Here is a 27,957-nt window from a genome sequence, read left to right as displayed (position 1 = left end):
TGTTATCCACGCAGAGATTCCGACTCAGAGCAGGGGGGGCGGGGTAGGATAAATACTATTGAGAAGAGGACACAAGGCACACGGAGACTGAAACTCACTTTGCAGTGCAAGACCCACAAGCAGGACTCCGAAGCCGGGAGTAAAAGTACCAACAATATATTGGAGCTCGTAAAGGAAAGACAAGAACCCATTTTCTGCTTTCAGTACTTTTTGGAGCTCCAATATACAATCAATTCGATATTTGGCTATAGTCAGTTTATCTGGATATAGCAGCCAAGAAAAGTTGGTAGTACACTCTTTGGAGTTTGGTCAGAGTCGTTTTATTTGACATTTGCTTGTGGAAGTGGACACTGCTCTAGAACTTGGGATCGATTCCCGACACAGTCGGGTCTGGACTTGCCATTTACAGTTTCTGCCGTCGCCCCTTGCTGAACGATTTGGCCCGAACATTCTTCGATGACAACATGAAGACTTCGAAAGTTGCCTCCTGAATCCAGCTCGAGGAATTGTGGACCTTTGGATGGAGAGTGTGCACTACTAGAACGTTCTTGAGGTACGGTAGTAGCCTTTTCTATTGGTTGATTCCTTTTACGTGTTTTGTTGCTTTGACAGTTCAACATGGTGCTTGGTCAATAGTGCTTGGTGAAATAGTTGGTATTCCAAGTACATATTTATTTTTGTCTTGATGTGTTTACATGGAAGCTTATGTGAGGAAACCTGCTAGACTTTGGGAGAGTTGAGGTACTGGAATGTTAGCATCAGTTTAGTCAGTGCAGCGCCGGGCGTATTGAGACTCAGTCGCTGTACATGGTGCTGAACGATAACCGTCTGACTCGGTCGCTGTCCATGGTGCTGAACAAGGAAAGTCGGGTTCAGTCTAAAGCTCTGTCAAAGTCTTTCCGTTTGTCTGCCGTCGTCTTATTGGTGCATTATTGTGACTTCAGAACACATTATTGCAGCAACCTGCACATTGGATTCATGATTAGCCTACGACAACACGACACAACACGAGGAGCTTTATGCATGTGAAACAAGCATGCAAATGCAAATTATTTCAACAGGTCTTACACGTATTGCTCCACGTCCATTGGGGTATTTTGTAGGAGCCAAGGAACTATCATTCCACCTTGTGAATAGCCGCCCAGATCCATCTGGGCAGCACGGATCCGAACGGTAGATGTTGCATTATGTGATCCCAAAATATCTTCCACATATCAATGATATCATGCAATTACTTTACCCTTGGAGATGCTGTATCAACTTGATGACTCCACTGTAAGTTTTCACTCAGCCGGGCAATATTTCTCAATGTCCCTGCGCACTACGTTTCATTTCCTATAGTGTTACTTTACAGACACGGACACAGACAGACATCATAAGAAACCGTGTGCAATGAGCTTGTCAATTGGAAGTGATTTTGACGACAGCATGAAGTTGTATCATGTTTATCGTGAATGTCAGACATAAACATTTCTGCCGTGGGAGTGGTGATCTATTGTCACATGGAAAAGCAGCAGAAGGGTACATGCTTTGCATTCATCAACAGGTTGCTCTACTAAAGTTTCTCAGTGTTCAGTGGTGGTTCCTTTAAACGGTTCAATATTTCCAACTGTCATGGTCGTACCCTGCTGAACTCGGATGAATCTCTGGATTTGATTTGAGTTAATAATGTCTGATGAGAGCCTATCATTTGATAATGCAGCATTTGCTATTGCTTGAATAAAGAATAGCACATACTGTATTGCAATGATTTCATGATTACCATTTCAGTTTCTGTTTATTCAATGACTCTGAAACTAGAAAAACACTTCATAATCATCAAACGGTGTCTACTGGCTTGATTGACCTTCCTAATGCATGATGTCAGTGCATGTTGTTTTGGCATGACTCGGCGTTCATGTCAGTGCATGTTGTCTTGGCATGACTCGGCGTTCATGTCAGTGCATGTTGTTTTGGCATGACTCGGCGTTCATGTCAGTGCATGTTGTCTTGGCATGACTCGGCGTTCATGTCAGTGCATGTTGTTTTGGCATGACTCGGCGTTCATGTCAGTGCATGTTGTTTTGGCATCACTCGGCGTTCATGTCAGTGCATGTTGTCTTGGCATGACTCAGCGTTCATGTCAGTGCATGTTGTCTTGGCATGACTCAGCGTTCATGTCAGTGCATGTTGTCTTGGCATGACTCAGCGTTCATGTCAGTGCATGTTGTCTTGGCATGACTCAGCGTTCATGTCAGTGCATGTTGTCTTGGCATGACTCAGCGTTCATGTAATGCTTTGGAACTTAAGACACATGGATGACTTGTTTTCAAATCAAGATGTTCATTTGCTAACTGGCTGCCTGCTGGTATTGTACAGCATTCACCTCAAAAAAGTGAATTTGGAAAACACACACACACGTTTGCCACAGAAACTGAACAGACTCTCACCATAGGTCTCCAAAACAAAGGGGGACTTTTAGAGGCAGTAATGCTTTATAATGTGAATAATTAGGATACATGTGTTAAAGTGCTAACAAACAAGTCAGCTCTCATAGAAAGACACAGAGGGGGTACACTTGGATGGAAACAGGCATATTTAAAGGTTGCCAAAAGCTGAGTGACATTCAGTGTGGGCGAGAGCCTTTCTCTCACACCCATCACAAGTGGGTCTAAGAGCTCATGTAGTCTTGGGCTGTGTTGATTTTCCTCATCAGCGCCCTTTTTCTTGTGCTCTCACATGCATTTGTAAAACGAGAGTCAAACAACCACAGAGTCGAAGGGTGGTGCCCTGCATGTGCCTGCCTTGGCTTGCACATGGCACGCAATTGAAAAGATACCGCGTGAGCCATTTCGTGAACTTGATGGCACCGAGCGCAAAGGGTCTTTGCTTCCTTCAAGTTTTTTACTTTTGTCATGAAAGTCAGCAGAAAGAGAGCAATCTTACAGAGAAAGGACAAAATAGGGACAGGAAGTAAAAATGACCTTGCAGCTTGCTTTCTCTCATCTTTCCCTTCTCCAACCTCTGCACAAAAAGATACAAAGTGATAGAAGATTTGGGGATTTGCTGGCCACCAGCAGCAGCTGTGTCCTTCATCTGCTGCATGTTACCTTTTCAGAAGAACCAAGGAGATGTCCCTGTGTTAAAACAGTTCATATACAGATTACATGCAGTGCAGAGTAGAGCAAATAACAATGTATTGTCTGTGTGGCAATACGCTATGACTAGAACTTGTTTAGAGCTTGACAGCCATAGGTAAATACACTGTCAACTGATCTACGATTGCCTTCAAAACAACAACATACAAAGGGTAATGGTTTCTATGGCAGCAATAGAACTCCTAACACCCCCCCCCCCCACCCACCCACCCACACACACACACACACACACACACTTAATTTCTCACAGCGCTCCATTTTCATTCGTCATGCAAACAAATGGCCCTTCTGCCTTAAAGCACTTCTTCCTTCTCTGCAGATCCCCTGTGAAGTCTTGAATCATTGTACACCTTCAACACGCTGTACACAGTCCTAAGTGCACATTCACAGAGAGAAACAGGAGGGTTTTTCACTAGGCTGTTAGTGCTGTTGGATACATGGTGTTATGCAAAGCACATCATCGTCTCTTTGATGAAAAGTGGCACTTGAAAACTGTGCATCGCAGCACAAACAGAGAGCACCTGATGGTAATTTAGCCTTTTCCCCTCTTCTCAATTTTACAACAATATGCACCAAAAATGTATAACAGCTGTTGCCATAACTACCAACTGCTGACGCCTAGGCTGCCTGCTTTTGCAGCAATGTTGTTGTCAACAGCTAGATGGGGAGTAGAGAGGAACTATAAAGAGAGAGAGAGGCTGTAAATGTGACAGCCGGGCATTTTTCCTTTCTCTACTCAGTTTTCGCGTCACCAGAAGCACATTCATGGAGCTTCCGGCTGGTATCTGGGAGGCAGAGGGAGGAGAGAGAGTGAGAGACATGCTCCCACACAAAGCATAGGTCCACCTCAGACGGATTGTATAGGAAGGAGGCTTTTGCAGAGCGAGATGGACGGGGAAAGGAGTGATAGGGTCTAGCTTTACAGGATGCAGGGGCACCGCCACTGAGAAAACAAGGGAAGGAGGAGGCCTTGCTGAACTTTTTGCAAGCATTTCATGTTTTTTGGTATATCACTCTGCACCTGGTTATACCTCTTGTTCCTCAACACACCCCAATAACGTAGCCAAGACTTAGAAACTTACTTGTAATATTTGAATATTCATGAACTACTCATCATTTGGTGGATTAATCCTGTGTCAGGGCTTCTTTGGACGTTAATCAGTAGCACAAGAGGACTGGGCTGCCACAGTGACACATGGCAGGAAGAATAGCCTTGCCCTGCACGCATGAGAAAGTTGTTGCTGAGCAACAGTCTTCTTCTCTCCTTATTCCCTCCTTAGCCCCCAAAACGCCCCAAACCCAAGGAGCCATAACACCTAGACATTGTGCAAACTCATCAAGTATAAGGTGCCACATGAAGAGTCCAGCACAGGGACATTGATCTTGTGTGCTCTTTGCTGCAAGGCCAGATAGGGGTATTCATATACGTGACTTGACAGATACAGATGTAGGATCTTAATTGGAGCCAGTTTGTTACAGAAGGAAAATAACATTGGAGCAACAGGAAATGTGAATAACTATGTGGAGAGTATAAGTGACTCTAAGCGTTGTCTGCGGTTCCCAATGGCAACGCGCTGGCACAGACGTCAGCCTGACGCACACTGGTTAGCGTTTAGTGGCACATTCCCGTGTGTGGGAGGAAACAGTGAGAGAGAGAGATTGAGAGAGAGAGAGAGCAGAGGCTAGCCCGCTGCGAAGGACTGTAATTGCAGGTCCACACACTGTTATTATACTCTGGGCCCTCATTCATTTGTTCACTGGAGAGATCTGATGCTGCACAGAAATGCACAGTAATGCTAATCACAGGCTCAACACTCAAGTGGGGATAAATGTAATCAGTGGGGATAAATGATTTTTTTTTATTTCACCTTTATTTATACAGGTATGTCAATTAAGTAAATGAAGACCAAATATGTATTAACAATGACAACATGTGCAGGTTGCAATGAGTATAATCATCATATGAAAATCAAATATTAGTTTGTTCTGAAAAATTCCTGAATTCACCATTGGCACGAGGTTCATATTGGTAGGTGCTGATCAGAGAATTGTTACACTTAGTGACCTGTCATGTTTCGTTTTTTTGTCTCCCCTTTATCCAACAGACACATCTTTGACACATGACTGTCTGTCTGTCCCACTGAAGCCTTTGAGCCCCATCCAATTTCTCAGAGACTAAACCAACAAGGTCCAAGCAACCGAAGTCACATCGCAACAAATTGCATAAATAGAGGAGAGAGTGAAATCGATTTGTGTCCCCTCGAAACGTCCTCTCAAAGCGACCACACAATGACGTGGTCACCTCCCCAGTCCGGGCCCTTAGTGGCCCTTTTGGCCCTCCTTTTCCTCGGTTTGACTTCCAGCGTCCCTTCCGGCCCGGCCTCTGATACCTGCGCCACCCTGGAGCAGAGCCGCTTCTTTGGGCTGTTCTCTTCGACTGCCAACCTGCCCTCCACGCCGTGCTCCTGGACCCTGCAGAACCCAGACCCTCGCCGCTACACCGTCTACATGAAGATCACCAAGCCCACCGACTCCTGCCTGCCCCGCCAGGTCAAGACCTTCCAGTTCGACTCCTTCATCGAGACCTCTCGCACCTACTTGGGTATGGAGAGCTTTGATGAAGTCGTCAGATTGTGCGATGCTTCAACGTCTGTAACCTACCTGGAGTCCAGCAAGCAGTTCCTGCAGCTCCGCAAGGTGGCGCCAAGACACGGCCTGGAGATTGTGGAGGGAGAGAGCAGCGGTGAGTTCAAGGCCGAGTTCCTGGTGGTGGGCAAGAGGAACCCCAGTATGCCAGCCTGTCAGAAGCTGTGCCAGTGGCTGGAGAATTGTTTGTCCACCAGCACCCATCTCAACCCCTGCGGCATCATGAACACCCCCTGCCAGTGTTGGGAGACCCCCATCAGGAAGCCCGGCGGCTGCTACCGTGGAGGCGTCTACCTGGAGAAGTGCACCCCAACCCCCCGAGACACTGGACGTGACATTGTCCGCGACGTGGAGATCATAAGTGAGTAGAGTTACCACCATTTCATCTGCTCATTGTGTTATGCTCAATGTCCATGACTCCACATGTTTGTTTTTGTTAAGAGTGCAGAGTCTAGACTAGATCTCCGTCTGGCTAATTGGAGACATGTTCCCTTGGAAGCACACTATCCTCAAGTTGATTCCAACTCATCAACCCTACCCCACTCTCCATGTGGTTGAGATGCCCCCCCCCCCCCCCCCCACTCCCCTTTGCTGATATAGAGAATGTGGGGTTCTGCTGAAGATGTGCTTTTTGCTGCCCCAGTATCATAAGGCGTAAACGAAGGATGTTTATTAAGAGACTGTGGGGCTCCTTAAGAGCTAAATGGTCAGATAGCTCCCACTGCACATGAGTTAGCTCGCCTTTTTGTTTTCTTGGATGGCGGACATGTTTACTGGCTCTTTGCTGAGGGATTGTGGGATGCGGGAGATACACACACAGCGTACACAAAGCCCTCACAGTTAGCTTGCACAGGAAATCGAAGTCAAGCACTTGCAGTAACCGTAGCAACACGCAAGCCTTGCACACCATGCTTTCCAGGGTGCTGGAAAGCAAACGATCATTTCAAATTATTTTTTTTAATCTGGTATGGCTTCTCACAAAGAGCCGTCCTTGTGCATTTCTCAGCTCCCTGACATGCACACTAATTACCCGTTTCCGTTTTTTACATCAAAATCCGTAAGAAAACTTTACCTGAATAATCAATTTACATTCTTACTGAATTGTAGCAATTTCGATATGTCAGTTTCTGTGCAGTAGAATGAGTTCAGGTCCTTCAGACTATTGACTCTACATCTAGTGTCATCCTCAGTAATTATGTCTCTGGACTTGTGTGTCATGTATCATGTATGCAATGTGCCTCTTCTCTCCCGCAGAGGGCTGGAGTGGGTGGAGCCGCTGGTCTGAGTGCAGTATGGAGTGCGGGGGTGGAGTCCAGGTGCGCAGCCGAGCCTGTCAGCCAGAGGATAGTGTGTGTGAAGGCGTGGTCGAAGAGGGGCGTGCCTGCAACCCTCAGCCCTGCATTGGTGAGTCTACCTGTCAATCTAGCTGTCCGTCTGTTTTCTTGTCAGCCTGTAACGCCCAACCTACTGTCTGCCTTTGTGTTGATCTGTTTGGAAGCAGTTTGAGTTTCAGCTCACTAACCATTCTTTACCTCCACAGGTCAAGTGCGCAGCCGTAGCCAGGCCCTGGCTTCCATCGTCGGCCTGAAAAGAGACAACGCTGATGTTCCTATCACTGGAGTTGTGGCCCCTCAAACAGGTGAGACATAAATTCTAGGGGGAAAATCCAGTTTTAGGAATAGTTGGAGAGGTGTTTACAATAGCATAATAACCAGTATAATATTGTCAAATTTAAGATACCGGTAGACCATTTGCAGTGTTCGATATATACCTTTAGATATACCATATACCATATAACAAGTGTTACGGCCGCCGGACCTTCAGCGCTGACTCTTTGACCCCTGACCTTTGTAGTGGACGCTGCTGCGGTTGCAGATGAGTGGTCCTCCTGGAGTGTGTGTTCAGTGAGCTGTGGAGAGGGCTGGCAGGCCCGCACCCGTTTCTGTGTTACCTCCTCCTACAGCACCCAATGCACCGGCCCCCTCCGCGAGAACCGGCCCTGCAACAACACCATGGTCTGCCCCGGTAAGTGGTGGCTCATTTACCGGGGGCCGTGTTTAGGGTGGTGTTTAGGGTGGTGTTTATTGTGTGCATGTGTGTGTGTGTTCCTCTAGACAGGTTGGCAACTATGGTTAAGATCACAACTCCACCTAGTGGATAGCTCATGAAATTGTCCCCTCCCTGAACAGTCAACACCCAAAGACACTACAACTCAGTTACTTACAATGAAATCATATTTATTTTGCGGGCAAATGAACCAAAACTGTAAAAAGTTATGTTTGGTGACATGGGCCGAAATTTTTCCTCTTGTTTTCAGTTGATGGAGCTTGGGACGAATGGTCCCCATGGAGCCTGTGCTCGTCCACCTGCGGCCGTGGTTACCGTGACCGCACCCGCACCTGCAAGCAGCCCCAGAACGGAGGAGAACCCTGCAAGGGACCCATCAAACAGACCAAGTTCTGCAACATCGCAGTCTGCCCAGGTTAGCCTTATTGCTTACTTAATTAGGATGTGTGCCATTTAGCAGACTCTTTTATCCAAAGCAACTTACAACAGTGAGTGCATACATTTAAGTATACGTGACCCTAGCGGGAATTGATCTCACAACCCTAGCGCCATGCTCTTACCAACTCAGCCACACAGGACCACTTACTCACTCATCTTAATGAGTATATATTTGTCAATGGGTTAGCCTTAAACACCCTCACTGACCCATGTGGGAAGAACTGTGACCTGCTAAGATACTTCCACTTTCAAGGCTTCTCTCTTCCCTCCTTCCTTTCTACCCATCCTACCCATTCGGACTATTAGTGGTTATCTGGGGAGTCAAATATTAGTTTGGCGTCACAACTGACGTACTGTATCTGCAGAACAAATGCCTGCAGGACTTAGTCATGGGCTGTACAGGCAGTGAGTAATACACTCCTCACTCACACACAAACATGTAGGAGCTTCAGTTCTCTCTCTCTGTTGATACATACACACCGCCCACTGACAGTGAGGTGAGTTAGTCCTCTTCTCTCTCTCACCTACGTACATAAATATTTCGTTCGTCTGGTACTTAGATGTTTTTGTAGATATTATAACAACGGCTTTTCATTTGCAATTCCATTATTCCCTGAGCAAATGACTGATTTTCTGCCGCTCCTCAATACAGCTGAGTTGGTTCATTTAATGTGCCTGGCCATGTAGTTTTATACTGTGGACAGCAGATGGCAATAGGCTCCACCAAAAGATGGCCGCTGTAAATGACTGTCATAACTTTGGGAAAATCTAATTTCTAAAGCGAATATATATTTCACCGGAAATTGAAGGGGTTTGGAGGACAAATCATCTGTAGTAGTCTATTCGACCCAATAAGAAAACACTTACTTTGGCTACCAAAATAAATATTTGGGAATAGCCAGGAAATCTAAAATGTTATGAACCTTTTTTGTCTCTTTACCCATTAATAATGATTTATTCGATTTCTGACAAATTGTCTTGCCCTTTGGAAAACTGTTATCTTAGAAATTAAATTCATGAAATTTAAATATTACTTTTAATTATTTTTTCAAACGGTCTGTCATGTATTTTCATCAGGCCAATTTTCCTCCTTGCCTACCCAAGAATAGACAAGGAGGACAGTGCTTAGAGCAGAATTAAAAGTAAAGTGTTGCACTGAATCAAGTGCCCCATCCATTCCCATTAGAACAAAAGAAAAAAAGGTTCCTGCTCACCCGTGTAGGCTGAAGGGCTAACTTAACGAGGTGGAACTCTGTGAGCGATGGAATCCGATGTCCTCCAGAGACTCCTGAATTAGGCCTGCCATCCTGTGTTGGGAAACATTGTCTGCGTCCTAAATGGCACCCTGCTCCCTATATAGTGCATTACTTTTGACCAGGGCCCATAGGATAGCTATAGGGCTTTGGTCAAAAGTAGTGCACTATTTAGGGAATAGGGTGCCATTTGGGACGCACCCATTAGAAAAATAGGCCCATCACCTTTCTTCCCATATGATACATTGCATTAGGCCTATGTTGACCTGCATTGAGCAAGCAGACATTTGTCTCCCTTAAAATACACTACACTCGATCAGGCTCTTATGCGCAAACAACTGGTGGTTTTGTGCGTCGTTTGAGGAAGGCAATTGGCATGGGAGCCTTTTAGAGTCAGAGACATCTGCAGTGGTGCACGAAGGACAAAACAGAACAGAGTTTGGTCCTTCGCTGCTACTCAGTCTCAAAGTAGGACATGTTAAAATGTTAATGGCATCTTTGTGCCATGATGCTTACTATAATGGCCCGAGGTTTGATGGTGTCCCAATTCTCCACCTCCCTCTCTGGTTCCCTCTAGTGGACGGTGCCTGGAACGAATGGTCTGGTTGGACCACCTGCTCCACCTCTTGCTCCAATGGCACCAAGCAGAGGACACGTGAATGCAACGGACCGTCCTACGGAGGTTCGGAGTGCCGTGGTGACTGGCGTGAGACCAATAACTGCTTCCTGAAAGATTGCCCAGGTAGAGAGCTTGCAGCACCGAGTTTGAAACGGAAACCTCTTTTGTCATAGTAACTCTTAAAATACCAGTTCAACCAGTTCCAGGGGTAGTCTATGGGTGAAAGGCCACTTGCCTACTGGTCAGTCTGTTCAGGGTCAAGGGGTAACATTGTGTTTTGTCTGTCTCTAGTTGATGGACGCTGGTTATCATGGAGCTCATGGGGAAGCTGCAGTAAGACCTGTGGGGGAGGAAGCCAGCAGAGACAGAGGATGTGCGAAGGACCTTACTTCAGTGGAGAGCCTTGCCCTGGAGAGAGAGGAGAGCTGAGACGCTGCAACGAGAAAAGATGCCCAGGTCAGTCAGTCAAAACAAACATGGCTGACATACCCATGGTTCAACACAAAACAACAGTATTCAAATACAACTTGACCAGAGAAAACCAATAAATACTTTGATTCAATGCACCAAAATATGGAACCAAGTCTCCCTCTCTTCTTTTCAGAACCCCATGAGATCTGTCAGGAGGAGACCGACGGTGATGTTGTGTGGAAGAGAACCCCAGCAGGAGATATGGCTGCAGTGACCTGCCCTATAGACTCCACCGGTACAGAACATTAACACATGGAGCACATTATCTTTTATAATACACACGTTTACTTCACTTCCGTATACATGTACTTCACATGTTTAAGTAGTGTAATCCTCCCTGTGTAAGATCATGCTCACCTCCAGTACTCCGTTGTATTCACAGGCATGATCTTGCGCCGATGCACCCTTGGCGCCGTAGGCCTTGCTTATTGGGAGAACCCGACCCACATCAAGTGCATCTCCAAGAACTACCAGGACATTTCCTTGTTGGTAAGTTGACCACGCCAGAAAGGAGTGTCCTGAGATGTATCCTCCAACAAGCCTGCTAGTTATGATCATCTGTTGTTGGATCACACAATTAGTAGTCAAACCTCGCAACTCTGAAGACGTTGCCCTTAAAGTCATAAATACAAAACCCTTAGAGATGGGGCTCATTACAATGATGGATACCTAATATGATGATGGTTCAAAACACATCTCCACAGCCTGTGATTTCCCAGCGGTGTACTCAAGCTACAGTGTATCAGTACACCAACTAGAGTATCAATGGCCTAGTGTGACCTCTCTACTTACCCTCCCTTCCCATAGGCCCAGCATGGTGTTGATAAGGCTCAGAAGGGCCTGATGGCTGATGGGACTTCGGAGGTGATCTCCCGACTGAGGGCCACCTCTGATGAGGGGACCAAGTACAGCGGAGACCTGTTGTCCATCATGGATGTACTCAGGAACACCACTGAGATCTACAAGGGAGTCGGACACAGCCTGAGCAATGCTGATGTGGAGGTGAGACAGAAATACTGTGTTGCTTTTGAATTAAGCATTGAAAATAAAATTGTAATGTGTATTGTCACTCACACAGAGTAAGCTATTCATTTGTGCCATGTGTATGCCCTCACACTCCTCCAGCATAGTATGATTTGGGCTTTATCAAGTCTAACACCTATCGCTCATATCTCCTTCTCTACAGAACTATGCCCAGACAATCAGCAACTTACTGAAGGAGGAACATCATGACCAATGGGAGGAGGCACAGCTGGTGAGTGACAAGTTCTGACAGCAGTGGATTTATGCAACGCAACATATGAATAGGTGTGAGTGGATGTTTGTATGACTGTGTAACTGAGAAAAAGAGTGGAGGACAACGTTTTTCTTCCTTTGTCAGGTTTTTGCAACTGTGTGAGGGATGGCGTGGAGGAGAACGTTTGGTCTGTGTTGTTGTCACTGTTGTTGTAAGTGTGAGAGCGAATGGGGGGAAAGTGGTAGCCGGTGGTACCTCATTATCCCCCCCCCCCAAAAAAAAACATTCAGTTCCCAACTAAAGAATAGACACCATAGGAAGAGCAGAACACTCAGAAACATTTTGGAATATTGATTAAAAAGGAAGAGAACATGAGTCATATCAATCCACAACCCCTTGACTCCCCTCACACCATCCTATACTGAAGATCGTGTTAGGAGCACGTTTCCCATAAACAAGGATAGCACACTACCATACTATTTAACTCATGTGTGTCTCACATTAACCATTACCAATATGGGATAAGTAGAAATCCATGGATCCTTTTCTTTTAGCATCTTATGCTCTGAATCAGACGCGCCTCTCGTGAGTTTGAATGAATCCTCTTGGCGTTTGTATCTCATGTTTGTCGTAACGTTTTTGCAATATGTTGATTTTGACACTTAAAAGATAAAAAACCCTGTTTAAGTAAACTGTGGCCCCCAGCCTCGTGGATAGGATTACGCAGGTTGTTATCTACATGGCTCGAGAAAGGTAATACATACAGTATATTAGTATAGATAACTCAAGTCACTAATCAAAAGGCCCAAATCTCAGGGAACAAAAACAATGTGCGTGTCAAATTGAAGATGAACTGATTATGAACTAGCAGTGTTTCAGTTAGGAGAGAGTTAACGCCTCGGGGCAGAGGGAAAGAGTGAGGCAGGCAGGGAGAATCTCGACGCCCACTCTCCAATCTGTGCATCGCCATACCAACCCACAGACCGCGGCAGTTGTCAAGAAGGGACACAGACACTGTACATTGTGCAATATGCATCACACAGATGTACACACCTTTCGCCCACATCGCAATTGTTCTGCGTCAGAGAGACGTAAATGCCTTCCCTCTCTTCCACAGCAGCTTGCTGCCTGATGCCCATGTATGGCCCTCCGGAGGTTCGGGGGCTCCACTGTGGATGATAGTTATTTTCACTGCTCAGGGACATTAGTATTGTAAAAGAATGAAACGAAGTATGAAAGGCATTACATATACAGTGCGGTATAAGGCCTATACATGAATTGGTTCTCTATATGCACAGGTTAGATAAGCTATGCTAATACCCTCTATGAAAAACGAATCGTCTCCCAGCCGGCAAAACTGGCATTGTAATATTGATGCAATTTCAACCAGATATCAACCAATTCTGGTTAGCAATGGGGTGTAATGACGTTAATTCAACCGACTTTAAACCCTCCCTGGATGTTTAGGATTTCTTTTATATTCATTGACGGTCTCCCCCCTCCTCCCTTATTCCTTCTCTCTCTCTCCCTCCCTCCACCGGTCTCTCCTCTAGATGGGCACTAACGTCAAGGAGTTCTTGCAGCTCGTCGAGGACTTTGTGGACATGATCGGTATGCAGATGAAGGACTTCCAAGACATTTATGAAGTCACCGAGAATTTAGGTGAGCTACACATTTTCCCTGCCAGCTGTTCTCTGCTCTTACCCCCTGAGATAACGATGATTTGTATTCACCTTTATCCGGCCACAGAGTGCATCAATCTTCATCATGTCACAAGAGAAGTTCTAGATTAGTGGGGGGAAATGCGTCTGTTATCACTATGACATTTCGGCAGGCCCATTAGTAGCTATCCATCTTCAAGATAGCACAGAACCATAGCATCGAAATATGTACAAATAAAAATATATATATTTTTAAAAAATGCACATGCTTCGAAAATAGTAAAAAGTAGAAAACAAGTGTAGAATAACAGTGAAATACTTACTTCCGGGTCCTTTTCCAACAATATGCATTTAAAGATAAAAAAAAATGTATACATAGAAATAGTGACACAAGGAATAAATACAAAGTGAGTAACGAATAAAGATTAAAAAATAACATGGGTATATACAGGGAGCACCGAGTCAGTTTTTCCTAGCCACCGTGCTTCTACACCTGCATTCTAGCTGTTTGGGGTTTTAGGCTGGGTCTCTGTACAGCACTTCGAGATATTAGCTGATGTACGAAGGCCTATATAAAATAAACTTGATTGATTGATTGATGTGCAGGGGTACGAGGTAATGTTTAGCTGGACGCTATGATGCAAAGCTTCACCCCATCCTGCAAGTTACCAATTATGTGGGAAGAAGCTAGTAGCAGATTGGGTTTTACATAAACTCTCAGAAAAGACACACTGTCCAAACTGTAGAACTCACGCTTCTTTTTCTCATTGCGTCAGCAATTTCTTGCCATGTCGTCTTGGCTATAGCAAAAGGTGACATTCACAATCGCAGTTCACACAGGATTCAGCAGCAACTCCTCCAGACAGTTAAAGACGTGACGCATGAAGCCATAGCTGCCCTCAACTTGTTCAGGGTTCAATGAATTGATTCTTCACTTACCAGACCCTAACGGAGTCAATGTATCCTATACACAACATGTATTCCAGGAACACTCTTTGACACAACATCTTCTATCTCTTTGTCTCCTCTCCAGTGTTGAGCATCCATAAGCGCCCCACAGCCATGACAACCGACTTCACCTTCCCGGTGAAAGGATGGAGAGGCATGATGGACTGGGTCAGGACCTCAGAGGAGAAGATCACTGTCTCCCGTGAAGCTCTGTCCATCGACCAGTCTGGTGAGAATGGCATACATTTTGTAGTTAAAGAGTGTACATTCACAACCACTGATGGATACACAGCTAGTCTGCATATGTAAATGACATGCATGTGTTATTTGTTTAAGGAAACAGATAGAAGACAGTAACACAAACAGTTCTACCAACTCAAAAAGTCTCAGAAGCTCTTGTCTGTTCCTGTTGACGTCTACCATTTTCTTCTCTCCTAGTGAAAAAGCGGAATAATGATAATAATTGTGGGTTTTGTCTTTTACAGAGGGCACCACTGCATTTGTGACCGGGATCATTCTCTACAGAAACCTCAGCTCCATCTTGTCCTTCCAAAGGTATCCTTCCTTACTGAATGACTGATACTGCTCACTTTTACAGTGCCTTCTAGATATACAGTACCTTGAGGAAGGTAGACGGTCCTCAATTGAAACCTAAATTGGGCTAGGACTCAGTGACTTACAGACATATGGTTACTCACGGTGAAAAACAACAATATGCAAATCATTTTAGAATTCCCCTGAAGTAGCCAGCCATTGATTGCCATTGAATCAACTAGCGGAATTAAACCTACAGTACTTTTACAAAACTGTGCTTTATTTGACCAAATGTCCTGTCTCTTATCCCTTCAGTAACAGCACCGTCCTCAACTCCAAGGTAGTCACAGTTGTGGTCAAGCCCACCCCAGGCCTGCTGTCCCCCCCAGTGGAAATCGAGTTCCCCCACCAACATAATGTAAGTTTCCCCTGGATAATGGCTCTTCAGAACTATACGTTTTTAACAAGCATCAAACATTTGACATTACTTTTTACATCGTTTTGATCTTTAAACCACAAACTTCAGAGTTATACATTCAGTTGCATACATAAACCTGCGCCATTACGGTAATGAGGAGTGGCGTGAAAGTTAGCGTGAAAGAAACGTGTGATGGTGGTCAGCACCATGCTGTTGCATCTCACACACATGGTGGTAGATGGAGGACTCCGACTGTGCTTCGATTGGGCACCACACGCATTTCCTTCTTCTTAGATCCTTACCCCGCCTTTTCTCTTTTTCCAGGACACCATAAATGAAACGTGCATCTCCTGGGATGAGAGTGAAACGTAAGTGGTGACTAATGTTGTTTACATCCCGTTTGTCTATTTCCATTCATAAATGTCCATGTTTTCATCATTTTGTCAACCCATTTGGGGATACTTGATTATTCCTGCCAGCTCAAAGATCCATTCACTCCTGCTTCTGTCATTTTACATGACCATTCACCCTTTAGCTCTATACGTCACTGTGATGCAGTAGTGTTGCATCTCTTGTAATGTCAATCATCTCTGCTAGCAGGGACAGAGCATCAATAGACCATGTTGACATGACCCATCTCTCTGGGCTTTATTGGTAGCAGCCACTCTCCTCCTCAGAGCCCCCTGTGACAACTTTCACTGAGCAACGGGTCAGCAGGATCCATACATACCACACTAACGAGAGAGGGACACAACACAGAGGCAGCATTGACGTAGTTTCATTCTAACCATCCAAAGACAACGGCAACTCTTCTTCTCCCATCTCTCCCGTTGTCATGTTGTCCTTTTAAAGGTTAACAGAGGTTCAAAGGAAGTGAAACGTGAACGTTTAAAAAAATTGTTTTTATGCATTTTAATGCATTACGAACACCCCCTGACATTCTGTTTACCCCCAGCTCTGGATCTATCACCGTGGGGCTTAGGGTGTATGCATCCTAAATAGCACTCTATTCCCTATAGAGCACACTAATTTTGACCAGAGCTCCATAGGGACTATTTTGGAGGCAGCCAGCCGTACATTTACATTTAGATTTGTACACTTGTAGATCACAGATAAACACTGCAATGCATTCAACTGAGGCCCTATCCACATCCGAATCCCTTCCCACCTGAGAAAAGCAGCCCAAGTCTAAAGAGAGAAGAAGAAAAAGAGGAAGAGGAGAAAATGTAATTAGCTCATACACTTTCAGAAGGGAGGGGGTACGTGCCTCCAGCTAAATTAGATTAATTTTGGACAGCGGATGTGATTAATGCCAAGATGGAGGGAGGAGAGGGGGGAATGGTTAGAGAGGGAGAGAGGGAGAAGCCCTGGATCAGAGTTTGGGTCAATGTTTACTCTGTGGAGCAGCACTTGTTTGGTTTTGAGGCAGGCTCATGGGGGAGATGCCATTATTCTACATGTCAATCCACGCCCAACTGTCTATGCTATGCTATAGACACACAGATTGAGGCCTAGCGCTAAGCTAGGCTAGTCTAGAGGCAGTGTCCCCCTCTCAGTGAGATGCTATTAGCATTAGATATTAGACATAAGACTCATTCCAAGCTAACCTACTCTGTCTGATCCCCATTCGAAGCTACACAGTCAGATATTTACAGTTAAACAAACCTTTCCGTTTTCTCCCCCTGACACTCACAACATGTGAAACACTGTGAGGTGGCAAGATCAGTGCAGCCTGATAACTTTACCCCCATGTGACATAAGGATTTTGCCATAGAACATGTGACGCGCTTGTGTATCATCCCTCATTCTTCCATGATGAGGAAAAGGGATTGTTGCTGTCTGGAGATTGTTGACTACAATGTATTTTAGTGGTCATTGATGACAAGACTTTGCCCTTTGTCTCAATACCTAAAACCGGATATACTTGGATGAAAATCCATAGTGGCCATCTTAACTGAGAGTTAACATCATACACCGTAGATATTCAAAAGGTTTAGAGAAGACCCTATGGCAGTCATATAGAGGTCATGTGGTGAAGTGATTCCCATGCACAAACCATAAGGCCATGCATGATTTAGCAGAAGGGCACAAATGAAATCCATTCTCATCCACAGAAATTCACTCATATTTCTTATTTTACTCATACATTTGAGAAAGTCCGCTGGAATAAATGGATTCTCTTTTACAATCTCCTCTTTCAGTATATTGCCGATAGGCTTGTTGGGGTTCTCCAGTGTCCACCATCTCATATATACTACTGCTTCTGAAAGATAGTCAAAGAATATAAATTAGACAGATCATTGTTTATGTTTTTGGTATAGCATTAGCAACAATAAAGTGTTCATCCCACAGCAGAGCCACCATTTCAGGTGTCAGAACTACAATTACAGAATGAGACATATTCACTCATTATCACAAAACAGCTTTTCTTGTGAAAACAACAGGTTTGTTCTTATATCATTACAGTGTAATAAGAACATAGATTTGGATAAAACTCACACGCATATCACATATCATAACAATCACGTATTAAAAATATACATTCTCATGGTAGAGCATAGCACTTGCAACGCCGGGGTTGTGGGTTCGATTCCCACGGGGGACTAGTATGAAAAATGTATGCACTCACTACTTCTGCTAAATGACTAAAATGTTAAATGTACATTTCAAATGACCATGCAAAACTGAAAGACCTGTGATTTGCTACTACAAGTGTTCTGGGCATATTTTATGTGGTCTTATTATATTCTACAGTGACAACTGTTTGGGATGTAGAGGAATGATTTTAATCATTTCTCCGAAAAATGTTTCCTCACTCATACATAACCCGCTGTTCTCTTTCACTCTCGCCCTGTGCAGTTCTTCGCTGCTTGGATCTTGGTCTGCGCGTAGCTGCAGAGCGGTCCCTGTTGATTCATTCAGAACCAAATGCGTGTGTGACAGGCTCTCCACCTTCGCCATTTTAGCGCGTCTAAACCCTGATATGGTAAGTGATGCGCCTATTTACCGAGTGTTTCTTTAATGTGAATGTTCGTTTTGTGTGTGTGTGGTGACAGAATGAGATGTAAACATAGGCGTTGTTTTTCGAATGACTCGGTTTCGCGCTGCCAGCTTCCTCGTCTTTGTCTCGGTGCAGGTGCCATTGACTATAGTTTTGATAGCCTGGTGATTTTAATGATCAGATAACTGTGCAACATGTTGATGTCCGATAGAAATGGCATTCAATATGTATCAAAATAACTGTCGAATAATTGTTATAATAGGCCTAGTCGTTACATTTTAAAGATGGTTTTCAATACATTTTCTTAATCAATTATGTGGAAATGACATATGCCCGTGTCTGCATTAATAATCGGAGGCAATTCTGTGTAATTATTAACAATTGAATGAAATAGATAAATTCAAGTTGAAAAACATAATGCTAAATGTTTTCATTGTAGCCTACAAATAGGGTGAATAGCTAACGTTACAGGCATCACCTGAACAATGTGTATGGTATTCAGGCACTTAGGCTTATTAATCATATCTGAATGTATTCTACATATCAGAAATGTGTTTCCATTTGATCAAGTTTCTTAATTCATGCATTTTGGGTATTCAAATTCATAGGGAGTTGCATTTCATAGTTTTCACAGCATGCACTGACTTGGTGGAACATATACTTTGATTAGTGTATTCATTTTATCAATATGTATAGAGCTCTATTGCGCAAAGGCAATGTATAATTTACCCCGTTTAGATTGTGCCTCCATAGCGGTTCACTCTCTAGTTGCCCTGGGAACGACTTCTGTGGTGCAAGCTCATCTGTGTGATTTTTGATAACTGGGATATTGAGGAAGAACAACCCCCATCCCCTCCCCCTATACAACCCCCCAGGTCAGAGATAATGGTTTACCCATTTGTGCAGTGTTGGTGCTGAGTTTGCTGCAATGAACAAAACCACAGTGACAATCAACAGATGGGATTTGCTATTACAATTCAGAGAAACGCGTGTCTCTCGGATCGCTTTAATTGCGCATACGATTATCTTCCGTTCCACTGCAAATATCACATACTAAACCGTGGAGGGCCCAGCAGAAGCATGTCTAAGCCTATACAAAAGCACAGCCAGTCAGTATGCTTGGACTGCATGATTCTGCTGTATCCAGCGGAAGATGCTGCCAATCTGAACATAAGAGATGCAATCTGGGCTTTGTTTGTCTCTAGACCTGTTGTCATCATTTGATTTGTCTCTGTTGTCAGCCTGGAAAAGAGAAAGGCAGCTACAGCGCCCCCTGTGTTTGTGAGACAACATCAAAAACCAGCCACCCCTACCCACCCCCATAGTCAACGGCCAGCTACGCCAATCATTTTGTCCCCCACGGGCTGCATCAAGTCTCTCTGAAAAATGGCAAAGATGCTGGCCAATGAGAGGCACACCTCTGGTTGTGCATTGATGGTTCCACCCGCCCCACCATCCTTTGATGTGTACCATAGACATTTTCAATACTGTCCCTCCGCCCGCCAGCTGTTATGGGAGAGGAGAGGACAGCCAGACACTGCAGTGTTTCAGCTCTCATTTGATAAGGTCTGCTTCCTGGACCCTGCACCAATGAGAACGTGTCTTGGACACATGGTCAAAGAGGCAGGAGTGGCCCACCTAGTTAGTCAGTGAAGATAACCTTGACCAATGGACCCCGATTAGAGCTGTGCACACTGGGTAATCAAGCCTTATCACGATTGAAAAGGCACACTTAATAGGCACCATAAAGACTTTTTTGTTGTTGTCCTGATTCTAGGTTTTGGAGAACATGGGAACATTGGGATTCCGTCAAGGGCAAACTCAAGACAGGTTCAATTACAGTTTCATTCAGTAGCCCATGTCTAAAGGCTGCATCAACCCATATAGACAGATTGATAGGGAGGGATATAGTGAAGCTAGCATACTGCTGCCACTGTTCTTTTTCTCCCTGGCATTAGCAAAAGGTAGAAGCAAAAGGCAGTTCAGCGCTCCCCTTCGCTGTCTGCCATCTGGTTTGGAAGCCTCTGATGTAGTTGGATAGATTTCGAAACAAATTTGCTGTGCTAATTTAGGATTTGGCTGCCTTAGGTGGTGTTTGACAGCTGTGCAGGGATATGAGGTAGGTCCACACAGAGAGCAGATAGCGACAGAGACAGCCCTCCAAGGCACTGCATTCATGCCCATTTTAGCCTCTCAGACATTATCTGCAAGGCCAAAGCCAAATGCCTAGTTAGAACTCTTCGCTTATGAAGAAGGCTTGGGTGCCTGAACATGATTCGTCCGTGTCTCATTTGCACCACGGTGATGCAGATTCATCTAAGGTGTTCAATTAACTCAACCCCCACAAAATAGATCAAAGCAGGGGGACGGTAGGCGAGGCAATAAGCCCCCGCCAGTTAGCTGGCGGGTGCGGGTGGGGGGCACTGGCTTCCTCTCATCAGTATTGGTGCCCTCGTGGGCCACACAGGTGAGTCAGCAACAGGGCTAACAGGGGCGCGACATCCTCTCCCGTGTGCCCGCCGCCGGGTGTACAGTGTGCCAGGGCTGTCTGAGACAAAGGTGGGCACCTCCGATGCTGTCAGAGACGTGGGAGGGCAGGGGGTGTCAGATTAATGCACGGGATAACAGCCCACCTGGCCACTGCAGGGAGGGGTGAGAAGATACTAGGCACACACACAGACACAGTAAAAATCCCCTCATAGAAAGACACAACAGCGTATAAATCTATGCAGATATCAGCTTGTAAGGGTGGGTGGAGATCCGTAGAAGGTTACTACTGCAGCTGTAGCTCCGCTGTCGCACCACAATGGCAGGAGAAAATAACAGCAAGCCACCGCGCTGGAACACCCAGGATATTTCTCTCTCTCGCCCTCTGCTTAGTAGCGGGAGATATGTGTTCTTGTATCCTTCTCGCCTCATTTGCTGGTTCAAAAGCTCAATGGGGAAACGCAGTGACCTCGGGCGAAGTCTCTGGCTCGCCGCTTCATCTTTCTGACACGTTCACCTTGGGGTCACCTTGCCTTAGCAGTGGCCTAATTGTGCCATTCAGTTGTCTGCCTACAGGGAGCCGTCTGCTGTTCCAGATAACGCAGCAGAGAGCCTGCCCACAAGGCTCACTGCTAGTGTGTGTGTGTGTGTGTGTCGTTGTTCATTTTCTGGTGTTAGCCTTTTTCATGTGGGTGTGTTTTCTGGTGTGCACCGTACTAAGGGAATGCGTTGTGTTGTCTTGTCTTCTCTTTACAGAACATGGATAAGAATCTGCTTCCCTCTGTGACTCTCATCGTGGGCTGTGGGGTCTCCTCTCTCACCCTTCTGCTCCTCATCATCATCTATGTCTCCGTCTGGAAGTAAGTGCCCCATGGAAGCAAAACCACTATTAGACATTTCAGTAATATCATATGTTTTTGTGTGAGCAACAATCTTTGTCTTCCCCCCCGTCCTCACTCTCTCCATTTCGTCCTCCAGGTATATCCGCTCGGAGCGCTCAGTGATCCTCATCAACTTCTGCCTCTCCATTATCTGCTCCAATGCCCTCATTCTGGTTGGACAAACCCAGGCTCGCAACAAGGTAGGGCACAATTCTAACCAATCCCCTCTCTTCTTTTTCTTCTTTTCTATGGCTTAGACTGACTTCCTGCTTTGAGGCCTTGGGGATTAGCCGCACCACTGACACCGTTTTTTTTTCTCTCGCTCTCTTTCTCTCTTTCCCTCCTTCCCTTCAGGTGGTGTGTGGAGTGGTGGCCGCCCTCCTTCACTTCTTCTTCCTCTCGTCTTTCTGCTGGGTGCTGACGGAAGCGTGGCAGTCCTACATGGCTGTCACGGGCCGCCTGCGCAACCGCATCATCCGCAAGCGTTTCCTCTGCTTGGGCTGGGGTACGTGCCCTGATAAATGGCTTTCTGTCTGTCTGCCACTGTGTCTGTGTTTCTGTCCAGAGAAACATAATTGCTAGAAAGGGCATCCCCATTCAAAGAGTAGATAAAGTCATTCTATTTGTATGAGTCTGTCAATGTGTCCGTCGTTCCTTTTCCAGACTTCACCTAATTCCAACCATCTTTGGACATTCTGAACTGTGTGTTTTCCTCCATTTCTGCCATTTTGTCTTCTCGTTCCCATCCTAACTCTGTTCCTTCTCTCCCCCTCTCTCGTATAGGACTCCCTGCTCTGGTGGTGGCTGTGTCTGTTGGATTTACCAAGGCTAAGGGATATGGCACCGTCAACTAGTACGTTGAACCTCAGTCTGTCTCTTCCTCCTCGCCTCTCTTTCTTCTACCTCTCTCTCTCTCTCTAACTCCCTTACCCTAGCTCATGTAATAATTGTTCTTGTTCTGTCTGTTCCCTGTAGCTGCTGGCTCTCCCTGGAGGATGGACTCCTCTACTCGTTTGTTGGACCCGCTGCTGCTGTTGTTCTGGTATATATCCCTGTATATCTAAAATATGTATATATATATATTAAAACCTTCAAATACTTATTAATGAATACTTTACCATGCATTCTCTTATGACATATAGTAGTTAAACCAATGGCTACCCATTGTTCAACATACTGTTAACCACAGTTAAACCCATTGCTCACTACAATTGTCTCACTCATCGTGTCTTCAACTTCTTTTGAACAGGTGAACATGGTAATTGGTATCCTGGTCTTCAACAAGCTGGTGTCCAAGGACGGCATCACCGACGTCAAACTGAAGGAGCGAGCGGGAGCGTCACTGTGGAGCTCCTGTGTGATCCTGCCCCTGCTGGCCCTCACCTGGATGTCCGCTGTCCTGGCCATGACCGACCGCCGCTCCGCTCTCTTCCAGATCCTCTTCGCGGTCTTTGACTCCCTGGAAGGGTTCATAATCGTCATGGTGCACTGCATCCTGCGCAGAGAGGCAAGCGCGACGTTTTCCAGTGTTATTTTCCCATGTTTTGGATTGTATTGGAGGGTGTTCTGAAAGGGTACATCGGAATGTAGCTGACTGTTTGGTCATTCTGCCACCGTTCTAATAGGTCCAAGAGGCAGTGAAATGCAGAGTTGTTGACCGTAAGGACGATGGCAATGGAGATTCTGGCAGTTCCATCCAAAATAGCCACCACACCCAGCTCATGGTGAGTGTCTTTGGTTATGCTTGTGTCTTGAATGAAATCATTATGAATGATTGAGTCGTGTGTTTTCAATGCACAAGTGTTCAATAAATACTAAGAAAACCTTCTCTTTGTATTTTTTTGCAGTCTGATTTCGAGAAGGATGCTGAATCCAACAGACCTGGTGAGCGTCTTTCCTTTCATTACCCCCCCCCCCCCTAACCATTTTTCCATTCACTTACTTAATTGCCCTTTCATTCCTGAAGGGCATAGGGCCTTTATTTGTCCATTTAGAATGAAGATATTTTAGAGGCATGTTGATACTTAAGGAAAACATTTCAGCACAGCCTTTTGAATATTTCTGAATCTATTATTTACATTTGACCATCCTTTCAATCAATGTGAATCAACAGACATGCCCAGCATGATTGCACTGTAAGTGCACCCTCTTACCTATTTGCCCCCACCCCTTCCCTCCTCTTTATTCTAGGTGGTATGAACTCCTCCTGTGAGGAGAAGATGCCCCTCCCACCTCAGCTGCCCCTCCCCATGAGCTCCAACTTCCACACCCTGCCCTCCCACACCATCAAGGCCCACATGCAGGCCGTGCCCGAGTACTCCAGCCACACCCTCACCCTGAAGAGGGAGAAGAGCCGGCTGCATGGCGGCATGGACCCGTCCTCCTGCGGGAAACCCATTTATGTGTGCGACGGTGAGCTTTTCCAGCAGCTGGATGCCGACCTGGCGCGTGGCCAGGCGGAGGGGAGCTGCCCCGACGGTAGCGGCTACTTGCTCCTGCCCAACACCACCTCCACCCTTCGCAAGGCCAAAGAGGACCCGTCCAAGTACAACATCAGCGTGGAGCAGCTTCCACAGACCAGGCTGGTTCATCTCAGTGGGCCCTTCGCCGAACCCCAGGCCACCTTCGGACTCAAGACGCTACCGTCCGACCGGGTCAGCGTGTCCTACTCGGAGAGGGACTCACCCATCCAAAACATCCACAACATGTCCAGCGAGTCTCACATCACCCACAGCAGCCTGGGGGACACCTTCGACTCAATGAACTCCATGATGTCCAAGAGCGAGACCATCTCCACACTGTCCATGAGCTCTCTGGAGAGACAGAAGTCCCGTTATGCTGAATTAGATTTCGAGGTATGTATTTTTTTGTAACCAACAAAAAGTTATTATACAACAAATACTGTATTATCATGTTAATAGCTCATCTATAAACTTGTAATAAACATGTAATAACGTCAAAGAGCTACATTTAAGCAAACTCAAGTGCATGTTTGTATATTAACCAATAATCTAGAAAGAATTCGTCAGTAGCTAAATTCAAATTGTCTAAAATTGAGTCATTTTGTGCCATTTGTTGACCTACTATTCTTATTCCCATGTGTCCTGTAGAAGATAATGCATACGAGGAAACGTCATCAGAACATGTTCCAGGACCTCAACAGGAAATTACATCACGCTGAAAAACAAGACAGAGAGTCCCCTGCTTCAGACAGCAAGGTAAATAATCCTATAGAAATCTATTCAACAGTGTACATAGAGATTCACATACAGTTATTTTATTGAAGATAAATACAGTAGAAAATAAATGGGTAGTTGCTAGGCTAGACAACGTTAACCAATAGAGAGGGAGAGACCATTCCAAGCCGAGGAACATCTTTTAATCAGATTCGTCATGCAGAAATGCTGAGTCTTTATTTACATGAGAGTATTGTTCTTGACGAAAACTTGACCTCCGCAAACCCCTTTGACCTCAGCTGTTAATTCCATTAACAGTCTTTTAAGATAATTACTTAAAACTATGCATTTTTTTTCTTCTTCCTTACAGTCTGTGAGATGGAGTGTGTCCTCTGGAGGAAGTGACAAAACAAACCACAGCGTGAGTCCTATTACCCATACTGGTCTAACTGACTGAATACACCTTTTAAGGCATTTTAAATAGGGCATACTCTGCATTGCAATGCACCACTAGCCCCCAGTATAAGAGGAACAGTTCATCCACATTACACCATTTTTAAGTTACGTTAAAGGTAGTTAGTTAATGGCTAGTCGATTGACAGTTGTTGGAATCAACAAGGAATAGGACAATGAATGACCATTGGTCTGCCTATCAACCAGATTCACAATTTTCATAAAAAATATAGGTCCAGCTTTATTGCATTGAACGTACCAAATCCAATGTGGGTCTATTGATGACACAAATACTCATGGCCTTCCACTTTTCACCTCATCAGGACAAGCAGCAGCAACAGGTGGAGAGACCCTGGGATGGGGGCCAAAGGACGCAGCATTCGCCGCCTGCCTGGGTGCGGAAGGACCTGGAGCCCCTGGCCGTGTCGCCCTTGCATATGCAGCAGGTGGAGTGGGAGAACGCAGGAGCCACCATCTCAATGGTCAGCCAGGACATCATTGACCTGCAGACGGAGGTCTGAGAGGATGAGCCTGAGATTGATCCTTGTAGTTCAAAATCGGTCACCTATTCTATTGGTTTGGGGAGAAGAAGAGCCATGGATCCACGTGGATGGAGGAGAGGAAGCCAAGGACAAACAAGTGAAGAGAGGTGGGGGAAGAGAGAGCTGAGAGAGTGCTGAACCCAGAATCCACGTCTACAAACCCTCAACAAGAGAAAGATGGAGAGATGAAAGGAGGGAGGCTATTGTGTTGTGTCATCAAGATTTGTTTTCAAGCAAGGACATGATAATGAGCAACACTAGAGAAGCAGTGTGATATTGACTGGCGTTTAGTGTCAGATAGTGACGGATGGTTCCAAGGACTGGTTCTGGTTCTGTTCGTGGTCTGACCACAGAGGTTTCCTTTAATCTTCCGACTGGGCTCAAGAGAGGTGTGGTCGACATGGTTAACATGCGGTCAACGGGCCACTTCGACTCGTTTAAAACAGTGGGTTTCACTCTACCCCGGAGCTCTAACCAAACCGAACATTTGTTCTTTTGTGTTTGCGGCCAAGGCATCTTCCAAGTTAGCTAGGACAAGGCAAGAAGAGACAACTGGACTCCCATCAGACTTGGTGTCTGACTCAACGCTGTGGTTTATGGACACACCATTTAATTGCTGTGTCGTAGCTATTATTTTCTCGCTTCGCCTGGAAGTGCATCTAAAGAGCTTCAAAGACTCTTCCAATGGAACTCTCTTCTTGAGACTATGATGCCGACACTGGAGACAAGGCGTGCTCATGCTTACGGAGCAGAACATTATTATTATCATGATCATGTTATTATGTTATTATCATTATTACCTGTATTCTGTTTTATTGTTTTAGCATCGATCTCAGTTTTCATCTTACTATCCACGAATTTGCAGTTTTTGTCATTGTACTCTACATATCATTATTTGATTGGAATTGGAAACCCAAAAGGACTGCATAGCATTCAGACAGTCAGCATGTTGGTGGGAACCCTGGTTATGCCTGTGTTCTGCCTCCGCAGCACATGACAGGCACCTGGAAGAGCATCAAGCTGTTACAGGAAGAGCAGTGTATTCTGGGAACTGCTGAGCGAAATCATTAGGAAGTGTTGGACAAAGACCATTAGATTCCCACCTCCAGTTCACAATAAACAAGAGGCCCAGCTATTGGACCTCTTATCCATCTTGCGACACACACAGCCTTGCAGAAAGAACTCTAGATCCCGGGACTATACGCTGTGAGGCACTTGCCAATGACATGACTTCACTTCCGCAGTGCCGGCTACTAAGGACTCCAACACAACACCCTTGTGTTTTAACAACCATCAGTGTGAAACTAGTGCAATATGATGGGCGCTTGATGCTCAAGCTGCACTGATATCAGAATTATGAGGCCGTTTTTTCTTAAGATGTTTCAATACTCTTTTATAACGTGTTCCTCGTATTTACAGAGCATACAGATACGTTGTTGTATAACAAATATGTATTAGTAATGAAACACATTCATTCAATAGAGGTTTGATTGTGTTCCGAGTGAAAGCGCAAGACTACAAATTATTTGGAGGTCTGTGATTAGTAGATTATTCTAATTCTAAAAAGCAGATGTTATATAGAATTAATAATAGCCTATAAGAATATATCTAAAAACAGTGCTTCAGGGTAACTGTTTTGACTCCATACATCACTGTGGAGTAACTGAACCTCATGTCTTCTGTACTAGTGTGTTTTTGATAATCTTGTCAATATTGCACTACAGTATGTGCCAAAAATCTTTCCTGTCCCCCATTTCCTTCCTAGCCATAGTGCCCCCCTCTTGTTGTAAATGTATAGTTTTGAGAGCACAAGATGAATGTGATTTTTTTCGAATAAAATAAAAACATATCTATATTACTACATGTGAGCTGTCCTTGTTGGTACCTGAAATTATGTTGGCACTGGCATGGTCATATTTACCTGAATAAATTAAATGATTTAGCTGGATCTGGCACCCCACAACCCTTAGCCTGTATATTCACTCACA

The 27,957-nt window shown here is 45.1% G+C and overlaps 1 protein-coding gene across 1 annotated transcript; it reads left to right on the top strand.

Moving 5' to 3' along the window:
* The first annotated feature begins 62 nt into the window (after positions 1–62).
* Positions 63–27,827, top strand: LOC129819543 (adhesion G protein-coupled receptor B1-like). The gene is made up of 30 exons (XM_055875886.1): positions 63–553; positions 5,243–6,144; positions 7,038–7,187; positions 7,324–7,422; positions 7,638–7,808; positions 8,101–8,265; positions 10,119–10,283; positions 10,452–10,616; positions 10,765–10,866; positions 11,014–11,120; positions 11,439–11,633; positions 11,818–11,886; positions 13,422–13,530; positions 14,563–14,706; positions 14,963–15,032; positions 15,327–15,429; positions 15,754–15,797; positions 18,289–18,415; positions 21,674–21,777; positions 21,896–21,998; positions 22,153–22,303; positions 22,582–22,651; positions 22,774–22,840; positions 23,048–23,305; positions 23,424–23,522; positions 23,646–23,682; positions 23,989–24,653; positions 24,909–25,016; positions 25,345–25,395; positions 25,751–27,827. The coding sequence occupies exons 2-30, from the start codon at positions 5,427–5,429 to the stop codon at positions 25,946–25,948; spliced, it is 4,614 nt and encodes a 1,537-aa protein (XP_055731861.1). The 5' UTR covers positions 63–553; positions 5,243–5,426; the 3' UTR covers positions 25,949–27,827.
* The last annotated feature ends 130 nt before the right edge of the window (positions 27,828–27,957 follow it).

This window comes from Salvelinus fontinalis, chromosome 22 (assembly GCF_029448725.1).
Source record: "Salvelinus fontinalis isolate EN_2023a chromosome 22, ASM2944872v1, whole genome shotgun sequence".
In the NCBI taxonomy this organism is placed as follows: Eukaryota; Metazoa; Chordata; class Actinopteri; order Salmoniformes; family Salmonidae; genus Salvelinus; species Salvelinus fontinalis.
The sequence above is the reverse complement of the archived record's forward strand: the minus strand, read 5'-3'. Positions and strand labels throughout refer to the sequence as shown.